At 45.5% G+C, this 15,455-nt stretch overlaps 1 protein-coding gene across 3 annotated transcripts in view; it reads right to left on the bottom strand.

The window, feature by feature from the left end:
• Positions 1 to 331: 331 nt before the first annotated feature.
• The window catches only part of LOC135240139 (tyrosine-protein kinase JAK2-like), a 33,304-nt gene continuing 18,180 nt past the window's right edge, over positions 332 to 15,455 (bottom strand). For all 3 annotated transcript variants that reach the window (XM_064309444.1, XM_064309443.1, XM_064309445.1), the window contains exons 6-24: positions 14,422 to 14,728; positions 12,690 to 12,809; positions 12,094 to 12,251; positions 11,315 to 11,426; positions 10,867 to 11,053; positions 9,267 to 9,391; positions 8,688 to 8,822; positions 8,235 to 8,322; positions 7,232 to 7,359; positions 6,593 to 6,731; positions 6,143 to 6,294; positions 5,747 to 5,897; positions 5,002 to 5,135; positions 4,124 to 4,313; positions 3,525 to 3,649; positions 3,094 to 3,266; positions 2,431 to 2,548; positions 2,031 to 2,144; positions 332 to 1,915 (exon numbers count right to left, since the gene is read on the bottom strand). In XM_064309444.1, coding sequence (XP_064165514.1) covers positions 1,808 to 1,915; positions 2,031 to 2,144; positions 2,431 to 2,548; positions 3,094 to 3,266; positions 3,525 to 3,649; positions 4,124 to 4,313; positions 5,002 to 5,135; positions 5,747 to 5,897; positions 6,143 to 6,294; positions 6,593 to 6,731; positions 7,232 to 7,359; positions 8,235 to 8,322; positions 8,688 to 8,822; positions 9,267 to 9,391; positions 10,867 to 11,053; positions 11,315 to 11,426; positions 12,094 to 12,251; positions 12,690 to 12,809; positions 14,422 to 14,728 — 2,764 coding nt within the window. In that variant the 3' untranslated portion in view covers positions 332 to 1,807. The remainder of the gene's footprint in view (positions 1,916 to 2,030; positions 2,145 to 2,430; positions 2,549 to 3,093; positions 3,267 to 3,524; positions 3,650 to 4,123; positions 4,314 to 5,001; positions 5,136 to 5,746; positions 5,898 to 6,142; positions 6,295 to 6,592; positions 6,732 to 7,231; positions 7,360 to 8,234; positions 8,323 to 8,687; positions 8,823 to 9,266; positions 9,392 to 10,866; positions 11,054 to 11,314; positions 11,427 to 12,093; positions 12,252 to 12,689; positions 12,810 to 14,421; positions 14,729 to 15,455) is intronic.

Here is a 15,455-nt window from a genome sequence, read left to right as displayed (position 1 = left end):
GCTCGCAGACTTGAAGATGAATCATGAAAAGGGACTGGAGAACATGTCACATCACTCACCTTAAGAAAACACTGCTTTTGCATGGAATCTATCCAGCGGACCTTTCTTGTTTCATCTGAACAGACGCTTCAACCTTTTATATAGGTAAATTATCAGTGCTACACTAATGGAGCAGTCACCCGTACACAGGAAAATTAAACACACTGGTGGACGGGAAAAAATGTAGTTTAGGGAAGGGAGAGGTATTATTTTTACTTTGTGATTTATGCGTAGAATTGACCACAGCGTTATTGACTTAAGGTTCAAAAAACACTTTGGCACTGAAAACATGTTTAGTTGCAGTAATATATCATTTATTTATGACATGGCCTGCACAAAAATTACTTACAAAATTATATTTGTATTTTACATGCAATTACGCAATATTTTCAAAACAAGATTTTCATTTACATTCAGTGGGTAAATTCTGCTCAAATATAATTCATGTACTTTTAGAGTTTAAAAAACTTCTTTTCATGGTCATATATTATTTGTAAAAAATAAAATAAAAACAACAAAAATAAAAAATAAGACAATATGTTCACTTAAGAGATTTTCTTAAGAGGGGGGATCAGGTACGAAGGCCAGCAGTGCTGCCAGTAAGAACATACAATGCCGGAAGACAAGCACTATAACAAAAACAAGACATTTTGCATAAGTAAATTACTCTCCTCTTTTTGTACTTTTTTTTTTTTAATGAAGCCTAGCTACAGCTGAGATGGCACATGAGCAACAGTGAAACAGAGCCGGAATGGCGGCTCCTTCCCAGCCACGGTGCAGGCCAGGGCCACACCACCCTCCCACAATTTACGTTTTTGCTTGAATGCGAGAAACAGCCAATGGGCAGTCTCTCCTGGCAGAGGGGCACTTGTGTGGGTGCCGGAATGTCCAGTCTTACTGTCGTTGGAGCTCCAATGAGATCCCTCCCTCTCAGGAAAAAGAAAAAGAAAAAAAAAAAGAAGCAAAAATAAAACACAAACATACAAATGATTCATTTTCTTAACACTATCAACTCATGTATGCTACACTAATGATCCTGTCTGGCCTTTTTCACATGGAGGAACTTGCATGATACCTTCGACCACAATCTGTACATTTACAACGGTCATGTCACAGCATCTCATAAAGAATCATAAAAGAATAAACATCTAAAAACACTCCTGTCTCTGCAAGTCTTGTTTCAAAACTGAGCTAGTAGGTTCATTTCAGTGCCAGAGCATAACACACATACTGGCTTGCACTGCCAGCTTGCTTGCTACAGGCATTGAACACAAATGCAACGCAGAACGCTGAAAATGACAGCCCTTAACTCTACTGCTCCACAGCGCTGTTCACTCGTGCCTTTTCCTTAAATCACACTCTCAGATCACATGATGCTCAGAGAAAAACAAACTGATTCACAAATAAACCACATCATTAGCCGCTGGATGGCCTCAGACGCTCTCTCAGACTTCTGGCTGGTGCTGAGGTGACCAAGTCCATGAACCTCGGCAAAGTTTCAGAGTTAATCACTCGACAGGCGAAGGACCACTTCAGTCACTACCTCCTGTGAAAGAGTCATGTGTCCAGGAAACCTGACAAAATTAAACTCAGTAAGGCCTTGATAGCCCCATATTATTTCGCCGGTGCGCCAGACGCCTTTTACATTCAGCGTTAGCAGTCCACACTCGTGCAGGACAGCCATCTCGGGTGGTGCTCAAGTCCTCTGTTGGGCACCACCGGATGCTTCCCAGCCAGCGACTCCAGCAGCCCAACGGGGGCCCTAAACTCATCCCTCCATGCTGTTCCGAAACGTGTCCAAGCTGTTGGCGAGCTTCTTAAACGATGGCCGAGGGCAAGGCTCATTGTTCCAGCAGTCCTTCATCATGCTGTAGATCTGAAGAAAAGGAGAAGTGCAACAGGTTCAGAATAAGAGCCTGTGAAGGATTCCTTCACTGGATAACCACGGGGTCATTCACAGGATGGGTCACACACAAAATCATAGTCCTTACCAGTGCAGGGCAGTCTTCAGGCTGCGGCAACCTGCTCCCAGATTTGAGGAGCTCAATCAGGTGATAGACGATCATCTGACCCTGCTTGTCACTCCCCATCATGCCCATGAACACCTGGGGGCGGGATCGAGTAAAGGGTAGCTTAGTGACCACAGGAAGTGACATTGCTGCATTAGAGGTCACAACAGAGTTAAACTACAGGAGAGAAATGCCTATAGTGCTACAACAAAATAAAACCTGGCAGAAAGTAGCCCCTTTCACTGTAGAGCAGAGCTGGGCTAAGGCTAAAGGTGAATCTTCCTGGCTGCTCAGGGTATTCTCATTTACCTTTCACTGTCTGACAGATTCACTACAGCCTCTGGTTTGGCACACATCCTGTGTGTGTGGCAGAGAGACTTACAGCAGGAGGGCTACAGGCTTTGTCACTGTGGGTGAAGAGCTCGTACAGCACCACGCCGAAACTCCAGATGTCCGAGGCCACTGAGAACTTGCTTTCAGTCAGGGATTCTGGGGCATACCTGTGACACGCCAAACATAAACACACACGCACGCACGCACACACACGGACGGACACACACACACACGCGCGCACGCACGCACACACGGACACACACACGCACGCACGCACACACACACACACACACACACACACACACACACGCGCACGCACGCACGCACACACACACACACACACGGACACAAACGCAGTCAGCATCTTACTGTGAGCATGCCAAATGTTATGAGTTTAAAATGGGTGGCAAAAGAATTAAGTTAAATAACACATCATATGAATCATCATTATAAGCAAATAACACATTACACTAAATAAGCATAAATGTTTTCCAGAGGCTAATAAAGGGGAATAAACTAAAATTCAAAATAGCCAAGGAGGAAATCAAACAAATACCAATGCAAAAGGCAGTCGACATTTTGGCAATAAAGGCAGTAAAGTAGGCCATTAAAGGCCTAACAGGCTGTTATTAGGACGTTACCATCCATGTAGCCTGTAACAATCAAGTCTTCATCCATATGTATCATTTTACACTGGAAAAAAAAAACTAACCAGAAGATGGGACTCTCTCCAGGTTCCTTCACTGTGTAATACTCCTTGTCCTGAGGCAGCACTTTGGTCAGGCCAAAGTCCCCAATCTTCACCCTCTGTTCACTCTCCACCAGAATGTTCCGGGTTGCCAGGTCTCTGTGGATGTACCGTTTGGTTGCCAGATATTCCATCCCCTGCACAGACACGGCAGAGGATTACTAACGGTGGGGGATTCCCCTTTCACCGATATGTGGACAAATCTGGGCATGTCACAGATGCGATGACGCTCACCCAAACATTGAGAGTAATCCACTTCGGTCAGTGGATTAATGGAGACAAAATGGCGGGGGGTGAAAGAGAATACGCGGCGTAAATCGGCAGCGCGTCAGAGCGAGTGGGTGTTTTACGCCCGGGAGCGGCAGCAGCAGAAATAAACGGGGGAAAAGCGGCACCTTGCAGATCTGAGTCGCGTAGTGCAGCAGCTTCTTGTGATCGATCCTGTCCTTGTTCTTGATGAGGTAATCTCGCAGGCTCCCGAAGGGCAGGTACTCCATAATCAGGCGCAGGTTTCTCCTTCCTGTGGGCACAAGGAGAAAATGAAATACGAGCTCGTTCGTCTTTATCACATCTGCCCGGCTTCCTCAATATTCTCAAACACTTTCCTGCTTTGCTTCTGGCGATACACGTTTTAAAATTCCATCGCAAATAATGTGTGATGGTTATAATTTCTGGGGGGGGGGGGGGGTGACCCTGAGCACTAGGCCATTTCAAGTTTGTCAGCTCTGAATACCAAGGGTCAGTGTACTGAATGACTGAAGGGGGTGTATGGGAGGAGGGCAAAAATAAATAAATCAATAAAATGTAAAAATAACAGACTAAAGCCTATTGAACTATAAGTTATGAATGAGGCAGTCAAAATGGCCACCACTCAACCAACGGCTGAAAATTTCTCACTGTCTTTGTGAAATTCTGCAATGTTCCGTTTAACGGACATGAGCATTGTGGAAAGGAGTCTGGAAACACAATGTGAGTCGCACACAGTCTCACTCACCCGCGCTGTAGCACACGCCCTTGTACTTGACGATGTTCTCGTGCTGGAGCGACTTGAGGATCTCGATCTCCCTCTCGAAGTCGCGCAGGTGCTCGGCAGTGCTGTGCTGCAGCTTCTTGACGGCGACCACTTCGCCGGTGTTGTCCTGCAGCGGGTCGTAACGGCACATCTCCACGCTCCCAAAGTTACCCTGGGGGGGGGGATGACAGCACCACAAATCAGGGTTAGTCCCCCGGACGTGATGATCCTACACTACTCAGGGACAAACAGATCGGTCCAATGGCCAGCAGTAATAGAACATCTGTAAATCAGTGTTCCAAAATCCATTTGCATATAATTACAGATCACTAAGTGAGTTTCTGAGGAGAAACGGTAAACCACAGGACAACTCTGTTTGTAATCCTACCAGGAAGATATGGAGAGAGATTAGTCTCAATGTCATTGAAAAATGCATGTGTATCATGATCCATAAATAAAAGACTAATGACAAATGTGTTTCACTATCAACGAGCTACATAATCTGTGTCCACAGGAAGAACCCCTCAGGAGAAACGCAGGCACTCCATTGGTCAGTGTTCCTGTGACATCATCTCCCTGCCATCTACCACGTAGACCCCTACTACAACGTCCTCTGTTCTCAAACCAAACCCCTCCCCGTAAGGGGAAGTGACACACACTCGTTAGCACTGCAAGGCCCCTCACAAAACGCTCACACGCCCTCACAAACTCACCACTTCACTCCTGAAACTCACCACCACTTACAGCTCTTCTTACCAACACACACCTCCCACACACACACACACACACACACACAGTCACACACACGCACACGTACACGCACACGCACACGCACAAACATGCATAAATGCGTGCGCTACCTTGCCCAGCTGCTGCAGGAATATCAGATGCCTCTCCTCAAACTGCGAGAGCTCCTGGGTCTCAAACGCACCGGTGAGCCCAAACCCTCTGCTCCTGTTGGGCAGCATGTCACTCTCCGCCAGCAGCTCATAGTCTGGGGGAGGGCGGGGACAGAAGCAGACCCTCACAGTTCACTTCAGAAGTCAAGCTTTTGAACATTCAAAATATTCATTAAATAAAGTTTCAGGATGAAGAGGTGGGACCTCAGTGTAATCTGGGGCATAAGGACAAATAAAGCACAACCTGCCAGGACAGAGAAACCAGCAAAATCAATAACTGGGTCTGCTGCGAAATGGAAAAAACCAGGGGTGGAGTACATTGCGCACATACAGTACATACAGGAGCACAGCATAACTTAAAAAGAGCCAAAGGACATATTAACAATCTGCCACCCAACCCACACCCACACGTGCACAAAAACATTCTCAATTTCTTGCTCACCAATTTGATTCTGTTTGTTATAAAACAAATGGACAACATGCGGGCGTACAGGCAATATCAACACCATATGGCGTAGGAAATCCACACAGGGCTCACTTAACACAGGGCACGCTGAAGTACATTAGGGAATCTGACTTCTTTGAATCAACTCAATGACATACCAGCCCCAGGCACACCTATCAGGCTGTTTAGGAAAATGCTGCCATTCACAATGACCAAGCTGGAGCTCCACGGATGCTTGTGACCGCGGGGTGGTGAACTGACCGGGGGTGAAGAGGCTGTTCAGGTCCCGGATGATGGCTCGGAAGGACGGCCGGAGCATGGGCTCGTAGTCCATGCAGCTGTTGATCAGATTGGCCAGCTCCGTCCATTTGGGCGCAGGGAGCTGGTGTCTGTCCTCGTAGAACAGGTGCTTCTGCAGCAGGGAACCACGGGTACAGACATCAGAACAGACGAGGCGGCCGAAAGACCCGACGCCTCATATCTGTGCTAAACACGCGTCGCTTAGAGAAAGGCCAGACAGGAAAAACAAAAAATTAGAATGAGAAAAGGTTAACCAGAAAGAGGTGAAAAGAGAGAGAGAGCGGCACTGAAACAGTAACGCTGACGAGCTCCCCGTTCCCTCGGCGACGCAGAGTAAACAGAAGGGCTCGCGCTCACCTTGGAGGAGTCCAGAGAGCTGAGGGGCTTCTCCCCGCCACTGCAGATCTCCCACAGTGTGGTGCCAAAACCCCACTTGTCTGCCACAACGCTCAGCTTCTTGGGGTCCTCGATGCACTCCGGGGGCACCCAGGGTATCCGCTCCACCAGAACTGCGAGAGGAGGAGGCATTGCAGCAAGTCCACATCCAGACTCAATCAAACGTCACCTCAGTGCTTTCAAACACTCCAGCACTATGCTCCTTCGAGCAGTTTTAATATTCGCTCTCACTAATCCTCATTGAATTAACAATGAAAGTAACACTGAAGAACAGTGAAAAAGGAAACATATAAAATGAATTTAAGGCATAAAGCTAAATGAAACTAGGGCACTATTATACATTTAGAGTGGAATAATAGAGTAATCCTCAGCTCTTTTGAGTCATATGTGAGTGACTGGGTTAGAGCTTACTCTCTTTAGGCAGCACAGTGATGCTGATGCCAGGATCGCTCAGCTTGATGAAGGGCGGGTTCCTGGTCTTCCGGTCTTCCTCTCGGATCAACAGGACATTTTTGGCACAGACGTTCCCATGAATGAGGTTTTTGTCCTCCTGTTGGACGAAAAAGGAAAAGAACTGCTGAGTTTTATAGAGTAAGGAGCTTCGGCCAACGATCTGCACAGAGCCCCCATTTCCCTTCCTTCTCCACAGCAGGGGGCAGCAGACAGCACAAATAACACAACAGGGATTTGACCAAAACATACAGATAACTGGGTATAGATGAAAATATGTCATGACTGAGACTTATATACTGAGAAGGTTTTCCTGATTAGGGAAATTTAATTTAGCATGTGGGATCAATGAGTAAATATATCCATGTTATTCTATTTCTTCACAAAAATGATGAGCTACAAGCTGGAAACTCACACCAAACCTTCAACAAATCCTGTAGCAATGTCTCCACTAGTCCCGTGATCCAGAGAACGAACCCAGCCCAAAATACTCTCAGAAAATTGAAGCACTTTTTGCTCCAGCCCCATATATGAAAAAGCAGTGAGACTGCATGTGTTAAGGGCAACAGTGCCTCCCCATCTCCAGAGGACGAGTCTCACCAGGAAGAGCATGGCCCAGGCCAGCTGCTTGGCCACCTCCAGCTTCCAGGTGATGTTGACCGAGTTCTTGTTCTTCTTCAGGTAAGTGTCCAGGGATCCAAACCTCACATACTCCTGCACCATGATGTCTGAAAACAGCAGTGAGACTTTCAGTGCATGCTTGGCTGATACATAAAGGGCCATGAGGACTTGAATAACTAACTGAAATAATCAGGGAGCTGGACAGAGAACATGGCGTAAAATGGAGCAGTGGAACTAAGTTTGAAGCGATGGCCTGTCTCTTGGCCTGCGAAAAGACAAATCGACGTGGTCATTCAGAGGTTGCGGAAGAGCAGAGAGCAGCTCGACTGGGTCACTGCTCATCCATACGCTGCCTTCCTCATTGCCCCGGTTCATGTTCCTGTATATTTCACATTTACTACTGCATCAGTGCAGCTGGTGACTGCAACAATTATAATGTCCAGCATGCCTGAGAGACCTGCCCCAACACAGCTTACTGATGATACAGCAGTGCTCGCCAGGACCACTGCTACTACGCCAAGCAAATATCTTACAGCCAACCGTATTTTCATGAGATTTATCAGACCGCTTAGCTGGGAACCTGGCATGTCGGGACAATCCCAAGGTGTCGTACCAAGGCACACATCCAGCACAGAGACAAACATTCCACCCAGAGCGGGAAAAGACACTTCAGCATCCAGCACCTTCTTCTAAAACCTCCTCTCATAACCCCACTGGCTTCCTTAGACATAGCAAAAGGTCATAATGAAGGCACTGCCTCCAGTCTACCAGTCATATATTATAGATTAAAGAAGAGAGGTGGAGGTACACAGGCTCCTGTCTATCAGGTTACAGATTAAAGAAAGAAGAGGTACATGGGCAGGAAGTCATGGGTGGACTTTCTCAATCTACTTGGGAACCTTCCGGAACACCGAGAGGGGTGATTGAGGAGGCGGGGTTTAATCAAGGCAGAGTCAGTACGGTTGGGCGGAGCTGCACTTACTCTCCTCCCCACACACGCAGACGCCGTAGGTCAACAAGAGGTGCTTGTGGGATAGCTGGCTCATCATGCTGGCTGCCTCAAAGAAGGACTGAGGAGGGGATAAAGAGGACAACCGGGTTAGAGCACTACAGATGCCAAGTCACATATAGCGCTTCGCGATTGGACACAAGTATACCACCCCTCACTTGGTTAATGACCGGCCAAAACACTGCTGTTACACTTTTTGTACCCTACACAATGTACACATCCTACGGCAAGAAGGTTCATAAATGCTTAATATACAATCCAACTGAATTACAGATTTCTCTGAATTTAAAACTGTTTATAGAATCTACCGCTCAAGTGTTTTACTCATCAGCGTTAAAATAACTGCGGAACAATTAAAGTAATTAAAGTAATTAAAAGTAATTATGAACAATCAGTAAAGCAGGCATGCATGGCACTTGATTTTACCTCTGAGTAATTCCGGTGGGCCTTGTCCAGAACCTTCATGATGACCTCAGTCTCATACAGCTTGCTGTAGTCACCAAGCTCCTTGCGGATCCCTTTGAAGATCTTCGTAAATGTGCCTTGCCCTAGACTCTCACACTGAAATACACACAAAACAAATTCTCAGCAAGACGTCATGTTTACTGAAAATTGTAGATTTCTCTCTGATTTTAACTGAGGAAGTAAATGAGAAAAGGCATTTCTCCCTAGGTACAATATTCCAAAACCCAATAACTCACACCTTTATTACCAGACAGAACAGGATAAATGCCTGATAAAGGGCTGTCAGGTTTCTCTGGCAAACTGCCTTGTATCGAGAGATCCCTCCAATTCCAGCCTTTAAAAAAAATAAATAAATAATAAAAAATTCCCAAGATGGGAACCAAACCTACAACCTCACAGTTACAAGCCCAGGTCCCCAACCACTACGCTGCAGCGCTGTCCTGAATGTACTGAAGCAGGAAGTAAGGAGCTGGGCAGGCCAAACCCATAAAACACAGCAGAGCTCCCGAGAGGGAGGATAGGGAAAGCATAAGTACTCACAAACTCCAGGTCTTCCTTCTTGATCTTATGGAACACCATCTGGCTGATGTTATGCCTCTGGAGAGAGGGCGAGAGAGGCATCTCTGAACTCTGGTTGCTCCTGCACACCAGCAGGTTGGACTTGTCTATGGAGAAAACAGACGAGTGAAAAAAACAGACACTACAGGAGCTAGAAGATAAACAGACATTATATTTATTCATTAACTCATTATTGATACTGAATGTGGTATATGCTTGTCACATCCCATTAAAAAAAAATCACCTGAAAGTTGCCTTTAAAACTTGGATTTCCAAGTTTTTTCCATGAAATTATGAAATGAAAGCTTCTGGTAAAAAGTTCATGTTATTTCCGAGAACATGCCCGAAGTGGTAATTAAAAGCTATTGTATGAAGAACAGAACAATGCACAGTTAATTTTAATCAGTGTTAGCATTTCAGTAATTAACACTTACAATGTTAAACCAGATATAGCACTGTAAGTAGCTTCACTTTAGGCAAAACATAATCATAACTTTAAGGGTGACTGGGTTCGACAGTTTTTTGTGTATGTAAGTGTGTGTGTGCATGTGCGCATGTGCCTGTGTACGTGCCTGCGTGCATGTGTGCGTGCGTGCAGGCGTGTGTGCAAATCTATCCATTTTGCTTGCAGTAAAATTATGGAAGGAGTATACTTAATCACAAGCTCTCCATCCAAACAGAACAGGTTTGATAAGACTATATTTCACAGTCAGGACACAATTCAATAATCCTACATTGTATTAATGCTATGAAGGTATGAAAAACATATACATGCAAACAAATAATTTTTATCGTCGTTCATAAATCCGATTCTGTGTAAAATTCATGAATAACTTCATACAAAGCATCAATGTTATTCTTACAAGAAACATATAAAAACCAAAAAACACTGCTTTATTGCAACTGTTGTAAAAAAACTGAACACAGAACACACATGTTCCATGAAAATTCTACAAAATTACACCTCAAACTCATAAAAGACAAGCATCCATCATGGTTGGACGTAACTACATAAATCCTTTTCCTTATCATTAGATGAATAGAAGTACAATGTTGAGCAGAACACCATATGCAGACACAAAGCAGAAGGCAAATAATTTGTTCCTGGTCAGAAATGAGAGCTTCTGAATGTGTAAGTGTAAGTTGCACATGTAAGTCTTATGTCTAAACAGAAAAACAGGTAGCCCTGTTTACTGAAGTTGCTGAATGTAGAGACTGAGGAACAGGCCCACAGATATTGGGGTGAATATGGGAAAGCTTTCAGGGCCCCTGTCACTGGATAGAGCCCAAGACAGCTATATTATAATCATAACTTAGCAAGGTGGGTTTGTGTTGGTGGTTCTGGACCCCACCCTGGTCCCCAAGTACAAGTACCCACCCTCCATCCCACATGGTCTTCAAAGTTTAGGGCCCCTGGGACGATAGCCGCGATAAGAAAAGGGGCAGAGGCCCAAATCAAACTTTCCTAAGGGCCTCAGAGGCCAGAGGTGGCCCTGCTTAGGAATTAAAACTGGGACACAGGAAGACAAAGACGAAGGCTGGAGAGCACAGTAAGCTGAGCGCTGTGCTGAGGCTCCCTGACCTTTCACTTTGGGCGGGCAGCACTTTGCGAACTGGAAGATGATCCCGTCAGAGCGCACGGTCTCCTTCTGGTAGCAGTGCAGCAGGTCCCTCAGGGTGCTGAAGTTCTTCTTGGCCCCGCTCAGGTTGTACTCGCCCGTGTGCGTTTTAACGATCTGGCAGTGCTTGTACTCCACCGCGCCGTCCGACTGCAGCGGGCAACACAGAGCAGAGGAGAGCATCAGCGCAGCACGCTTCCCAGGGTCAGGTCTGCTGCGCACCGTTAGCCTACTGCACAGGAATGGCAGCTGCTGACTTTTTAAAAGGTCATTTCATTAATTTTAACTCATAGTTGTGGCTGCCTAATCACCACTCAGTGGATTTCCCAGAATGCGTGCAGGTGTGGTGACGCAGGACTTCCCATGATGCACTACAGTAACCCCCCCTTCCCGTGCGCGGGCTGCACTCACCACCACGGCGAAGGACAGGAAGTACTTGTTGAAGTCCTTGGGACTGCAGCGCAGGACGTACAGACCTCGCTGGTTCCCCGAGCGCCGCAGCTTGCTGATGGCGAACTCCATCCTGTGGCCGGAGAAGAGCAGTGCAGCCTGGCATCACAGAGCCCTCAGTACAGCAGCAGCAGAGCTGCACAGGCTAGCAGAGACTGTTCTTACTGGACCCCAGGTGCCACACTATATGATCTGGCCAATCACTGCATAGCTCAGGGACCCGTTTTAATAGAACTATAAACAAGATTAGTTTGAGACTTGGGAGAGCTTCAGAGTGCTTCTTCGCCAGGCTATTTACGAGGGCACAAGTGTGAATTTGTATTCATAATATGTCTGGTGGTTTGTGGTCCAAAAGTAGTTTCATAAGCATAAACAACATGTTTTTATATGCAGTGAATGTGTCATGGTTTCTTCTAAAAAAATAATAAAGCCATTATTCGTTATTCTTCTTCCTTTCTTCCGTTTCTCTGCACTATCCCCCAGGAGGGCTGTGTTTGCACAGGTGACAAACTGAATTCATTCAGATAAAAAGTGGGAAGTGCTTTGAGTTGGATAAGAAGGAAATCCCTCAAGGCCCAAAAGGATGAACAGCAACAGGTTAAGTGAAGCCAGGTAAACACAGGGAGATAAGCACTGCTGAGCTACATACAGAACAGCGAGTTTTAAACATCTTGATCTGTAGATCCTGCATATAAAACTGTGCTTATGCCTGAAAGTCACTGTACCAGAGCATTACTTACGAGATGGGACCATGACAATAGCTATGAACGGACTCCAGGAGCCTAGGGGGAGCTACTTCTTTGCAGAGGTAATGGTGGGCGTCTGTTGTGAGCCGGCAGTAGCCATCGATAAGGGACACAAAGGACAGGGCTTCTGCAAGGGACTCAAATTCCACCTCCTGCAGGGTAGAGAGGAGCAGACTGAGACCACTGGACACTGCATTTTGCTATACTGTCACATAACTACTTCATAACTACTCATAACTACTACAGGTATTATCACCCTATAGTCATGCACAATAAGAAGAGGGCTAGGTGTGATCAGCTATAGAGCTAGCCATAACTTGCCAGCTCTTACAGTGAAGTTATTTCATGCATTCTTTGATCAGACATGGCTTCCAAAAACTAGGGTAGTTATACTTCCCTTTTCATATACAGAGGTAATGACCTCATACTCTTTTGTAAGAATTCACAATAAATGTGACTTACACACTAGATGGAAAAATCAACTGTGTAATTTACAAAGAACTTTATTCATGAGGAAGCTATATTTTTAACAGACATCACAAGGCACCTTTCTAAAAATAAGGAAACAGATTTTTTTGAAAATACGGTACCAGTGTCTTGCTGTCCTGTCTATTGATGGTGACAATCTGGCTTTCACTGGAGCCATCTTTGCAGGCCTGTTTGATGCTGATGTCAATGACCTCTGGGAAATCACAGTATGTCTGTAGCTCCTGACCACAAAGCAAGACAAAACATCAGTAATAATGAGGACAGAATGTGGGAAAAAAACAAAGCAAGCACCAATTGAACAGTTGATTGAAATCTCACTATACTTCAACTAACCAAAACAGGCAGGTACATTGGGCTGTTTACCTGACTATGAGATACACAGCTGCATGTGCTACCTGTTCAGCACTGTGCACCATACACTTATAAGGTAATCTCATTACGCTTTCATTCCAGTGGCAAAGGTGTGGCTTCCTTCCATTTCCACAGACGGAGTAAGTGCAGGAATGACGCGGAATGCTAAGCAGAGTGCCTCATACAACTTATCAGGGTAGGAACACAACGAATAACGCAAACATAAGCTAACTGACAGCAGGAACATCCAGACTCCACACACAAACTAGGGGTTCTGCATAAAAATGTAGGGTACAACTGCGGATGAATACGTCAGACAGAGGCAGTTATCTGTAAAACTCCAGCACAAAGCCACGTTGTACTGCATCAAGTGATTCTTTATTCATTCCTGTGATGAACGGAATGCAGCCAGATGAGCCTGGGGATTCTCTAAATATAAACAGATCAAATCAGCAGTTCAGAGAGAGTCAGAGCTTCCACCCCCGAGACGTTGCTTCCTTTGTGACGGTCACGCGCTTTCCATTTTCAGCTCGGGGGGCATGCTGGAACAGATCGATGGGACCAGCACTGACACAAAAGCTTGGAGCACATGAGCCCAGAAATTAATCAGCCACTCCAGCTCCCTGGCCACCCGAAGGGCATCAGAACCACCTACCTCACTTAAATGTAACCTAAATACGCTATACAGTCATAATAATCATATGCTGTCCGATACTTATAAATCAATGTTTTTTTATTAAGCGAAGGTAACTGTCTAAAATCTAATATATAATATCAAAAAATACCTTCTGTACAAGGGATTTACAGCAGATTCTTTTGTGAAATCATGGGTTCAGAAGAGTTCATTCACTTTTAAAACGACAGGAGCTGAGAGCAGTCCCTGCTTCCCACGCTTAGCAGGCCAGAGCTCTCTGACATGGCAGACTGCGCTCCACAGGCTCAGACACGACGCTGTTACAGGCCACTGCCAACGGAAGCCTCACACGGGCGAAAGAGAAACTGCATCACACTCCTGGCTACTTTGCACAGGTTTGGAGGGGTAGACACAGAGTAAGAGTGCCCTCTATTGTTCACAGCCGGTCCCACCAGGAAAGCAAGCATTCAGAAAACACACCGTGCTCACCTGATTCTGTCATCATTCTGTGTGCCAAAAACTCAGCCTGTTTTCCATTCATATCCCATAACCCCCCAGCTCATTACAATTTTCCCAGAACAAAAGGGCATTTTGTAGCACATCATATGAAGGTACCCAACTTTTGTACACCTATTTCCTGTAAGATACGGCAACATACAAGGCAACATTTATGGTTGTAGTCCTGAAGGAATCCAAAACAAACAAACAAAAAAGTTACCAGTTCAGAGGAGGCATGTCTGCATCTTAGTCTTTACTGATGAGCAGAGATTATTTTCACAGACCTTTACAGGTGCTGGAGAGCAACCTGTTTGCACCCGGAGGAAGTAATTGAGGAGAGGAGGATGTACCTGATCTGTTTCTGAGTCTTTGAGTTTGTTGCGACTCCACTGGATGCCGTTGTTCCCGGAGACGATGATGGTGACCTGGCCAGCGGCGGGCTCTTTGACCTGGAAGGACTCCGAGTATAAAGTGGACTGCAGGGACTGCAGGGACTCCAGGTTGATAAGATACTTGAGCTTGAGGTCACGGGCTGTTGCTTTGCACTGGCTAAACTGCTGGATGAACCTTTTGAAGCGGTAGCGGATCCGTTTCCGGGTGACAATGTGGTAGTCCTGGATACGGTCACGCATCTTCTTGGGTAAGAAGGACTTGTAGCTGAGAGAAAAGAGATGGGTGGAGGAAATTCATATATCTGGTTTGAAATATTACACTGGTATACAGTTAGTCTCCTCAAAGACCTCAGAGATAAATATCAATTGCTAATATGTTAATTTAGATTCATACTCAGTATCCCACCAAAGTGATCAGATTGAAGGAATATTAGTTGATGTTTAAGGTTGGGGTCAGTTCTGGCTCACGCAATAAGCTAAAGCTGAAATTTAGACTTTAAAGACAATCTGAACATTCTTGTACATGCTGTCATGATGGAATGGGCATTCAGCTACAGTGCACAATTATTCCTGATCATGAGTATGTATTAGTGGAATTGGACTAGAAAAATCTAACCGAACTGAACAGGGCGCTAGGACACATCATGGAAGTTCATCTTTTCCCGTCATTTGCATGTTGGTTTCTAGTGCACGTGCAAGATTCAGTGGTCATTTATTGTCTTGAACAATCCATTTGAGAAATAAACATGCAAACTGAAAGCAGAAGTAAGTACTTACAATGACCATGTGGAAAACCCCATAAGCTACTTAGACCGGTGTAACTCTCAGTTCAGTTTGTTGTGGCTTGATTGATAACTCTTTTATGAAGTATCAGCTTTCCAACGGTGTATCACATATCTCATTTTTAATTTACTACAAGGACAGATAGCAGCGCGCAACAGCCTGAACTGTTGCTTCATCACGGCGTTGTGCAGTGAACCATAACATGCTAC

This window comes from Anguilla rostrata, chromosome 14 (genome assembly GCF_018555375.3).
Source record: "Anguilla rostrata isolate EN2019 chromosome 14, ASM1855537v3, whole genome shotgun sequence".
NCBI classification, from domain to species: Eukaryota; Metazoa; Chordata; class Actinopteri; order Anguilliformes; family Anguillidae; genus Anguilla; species Anguilla rostrata.
The sequence above is the reverse complement of the archived record's forward strand: the minus strand, read 5'-3'. Positions and strand labels throughout refer to the sequence as shown.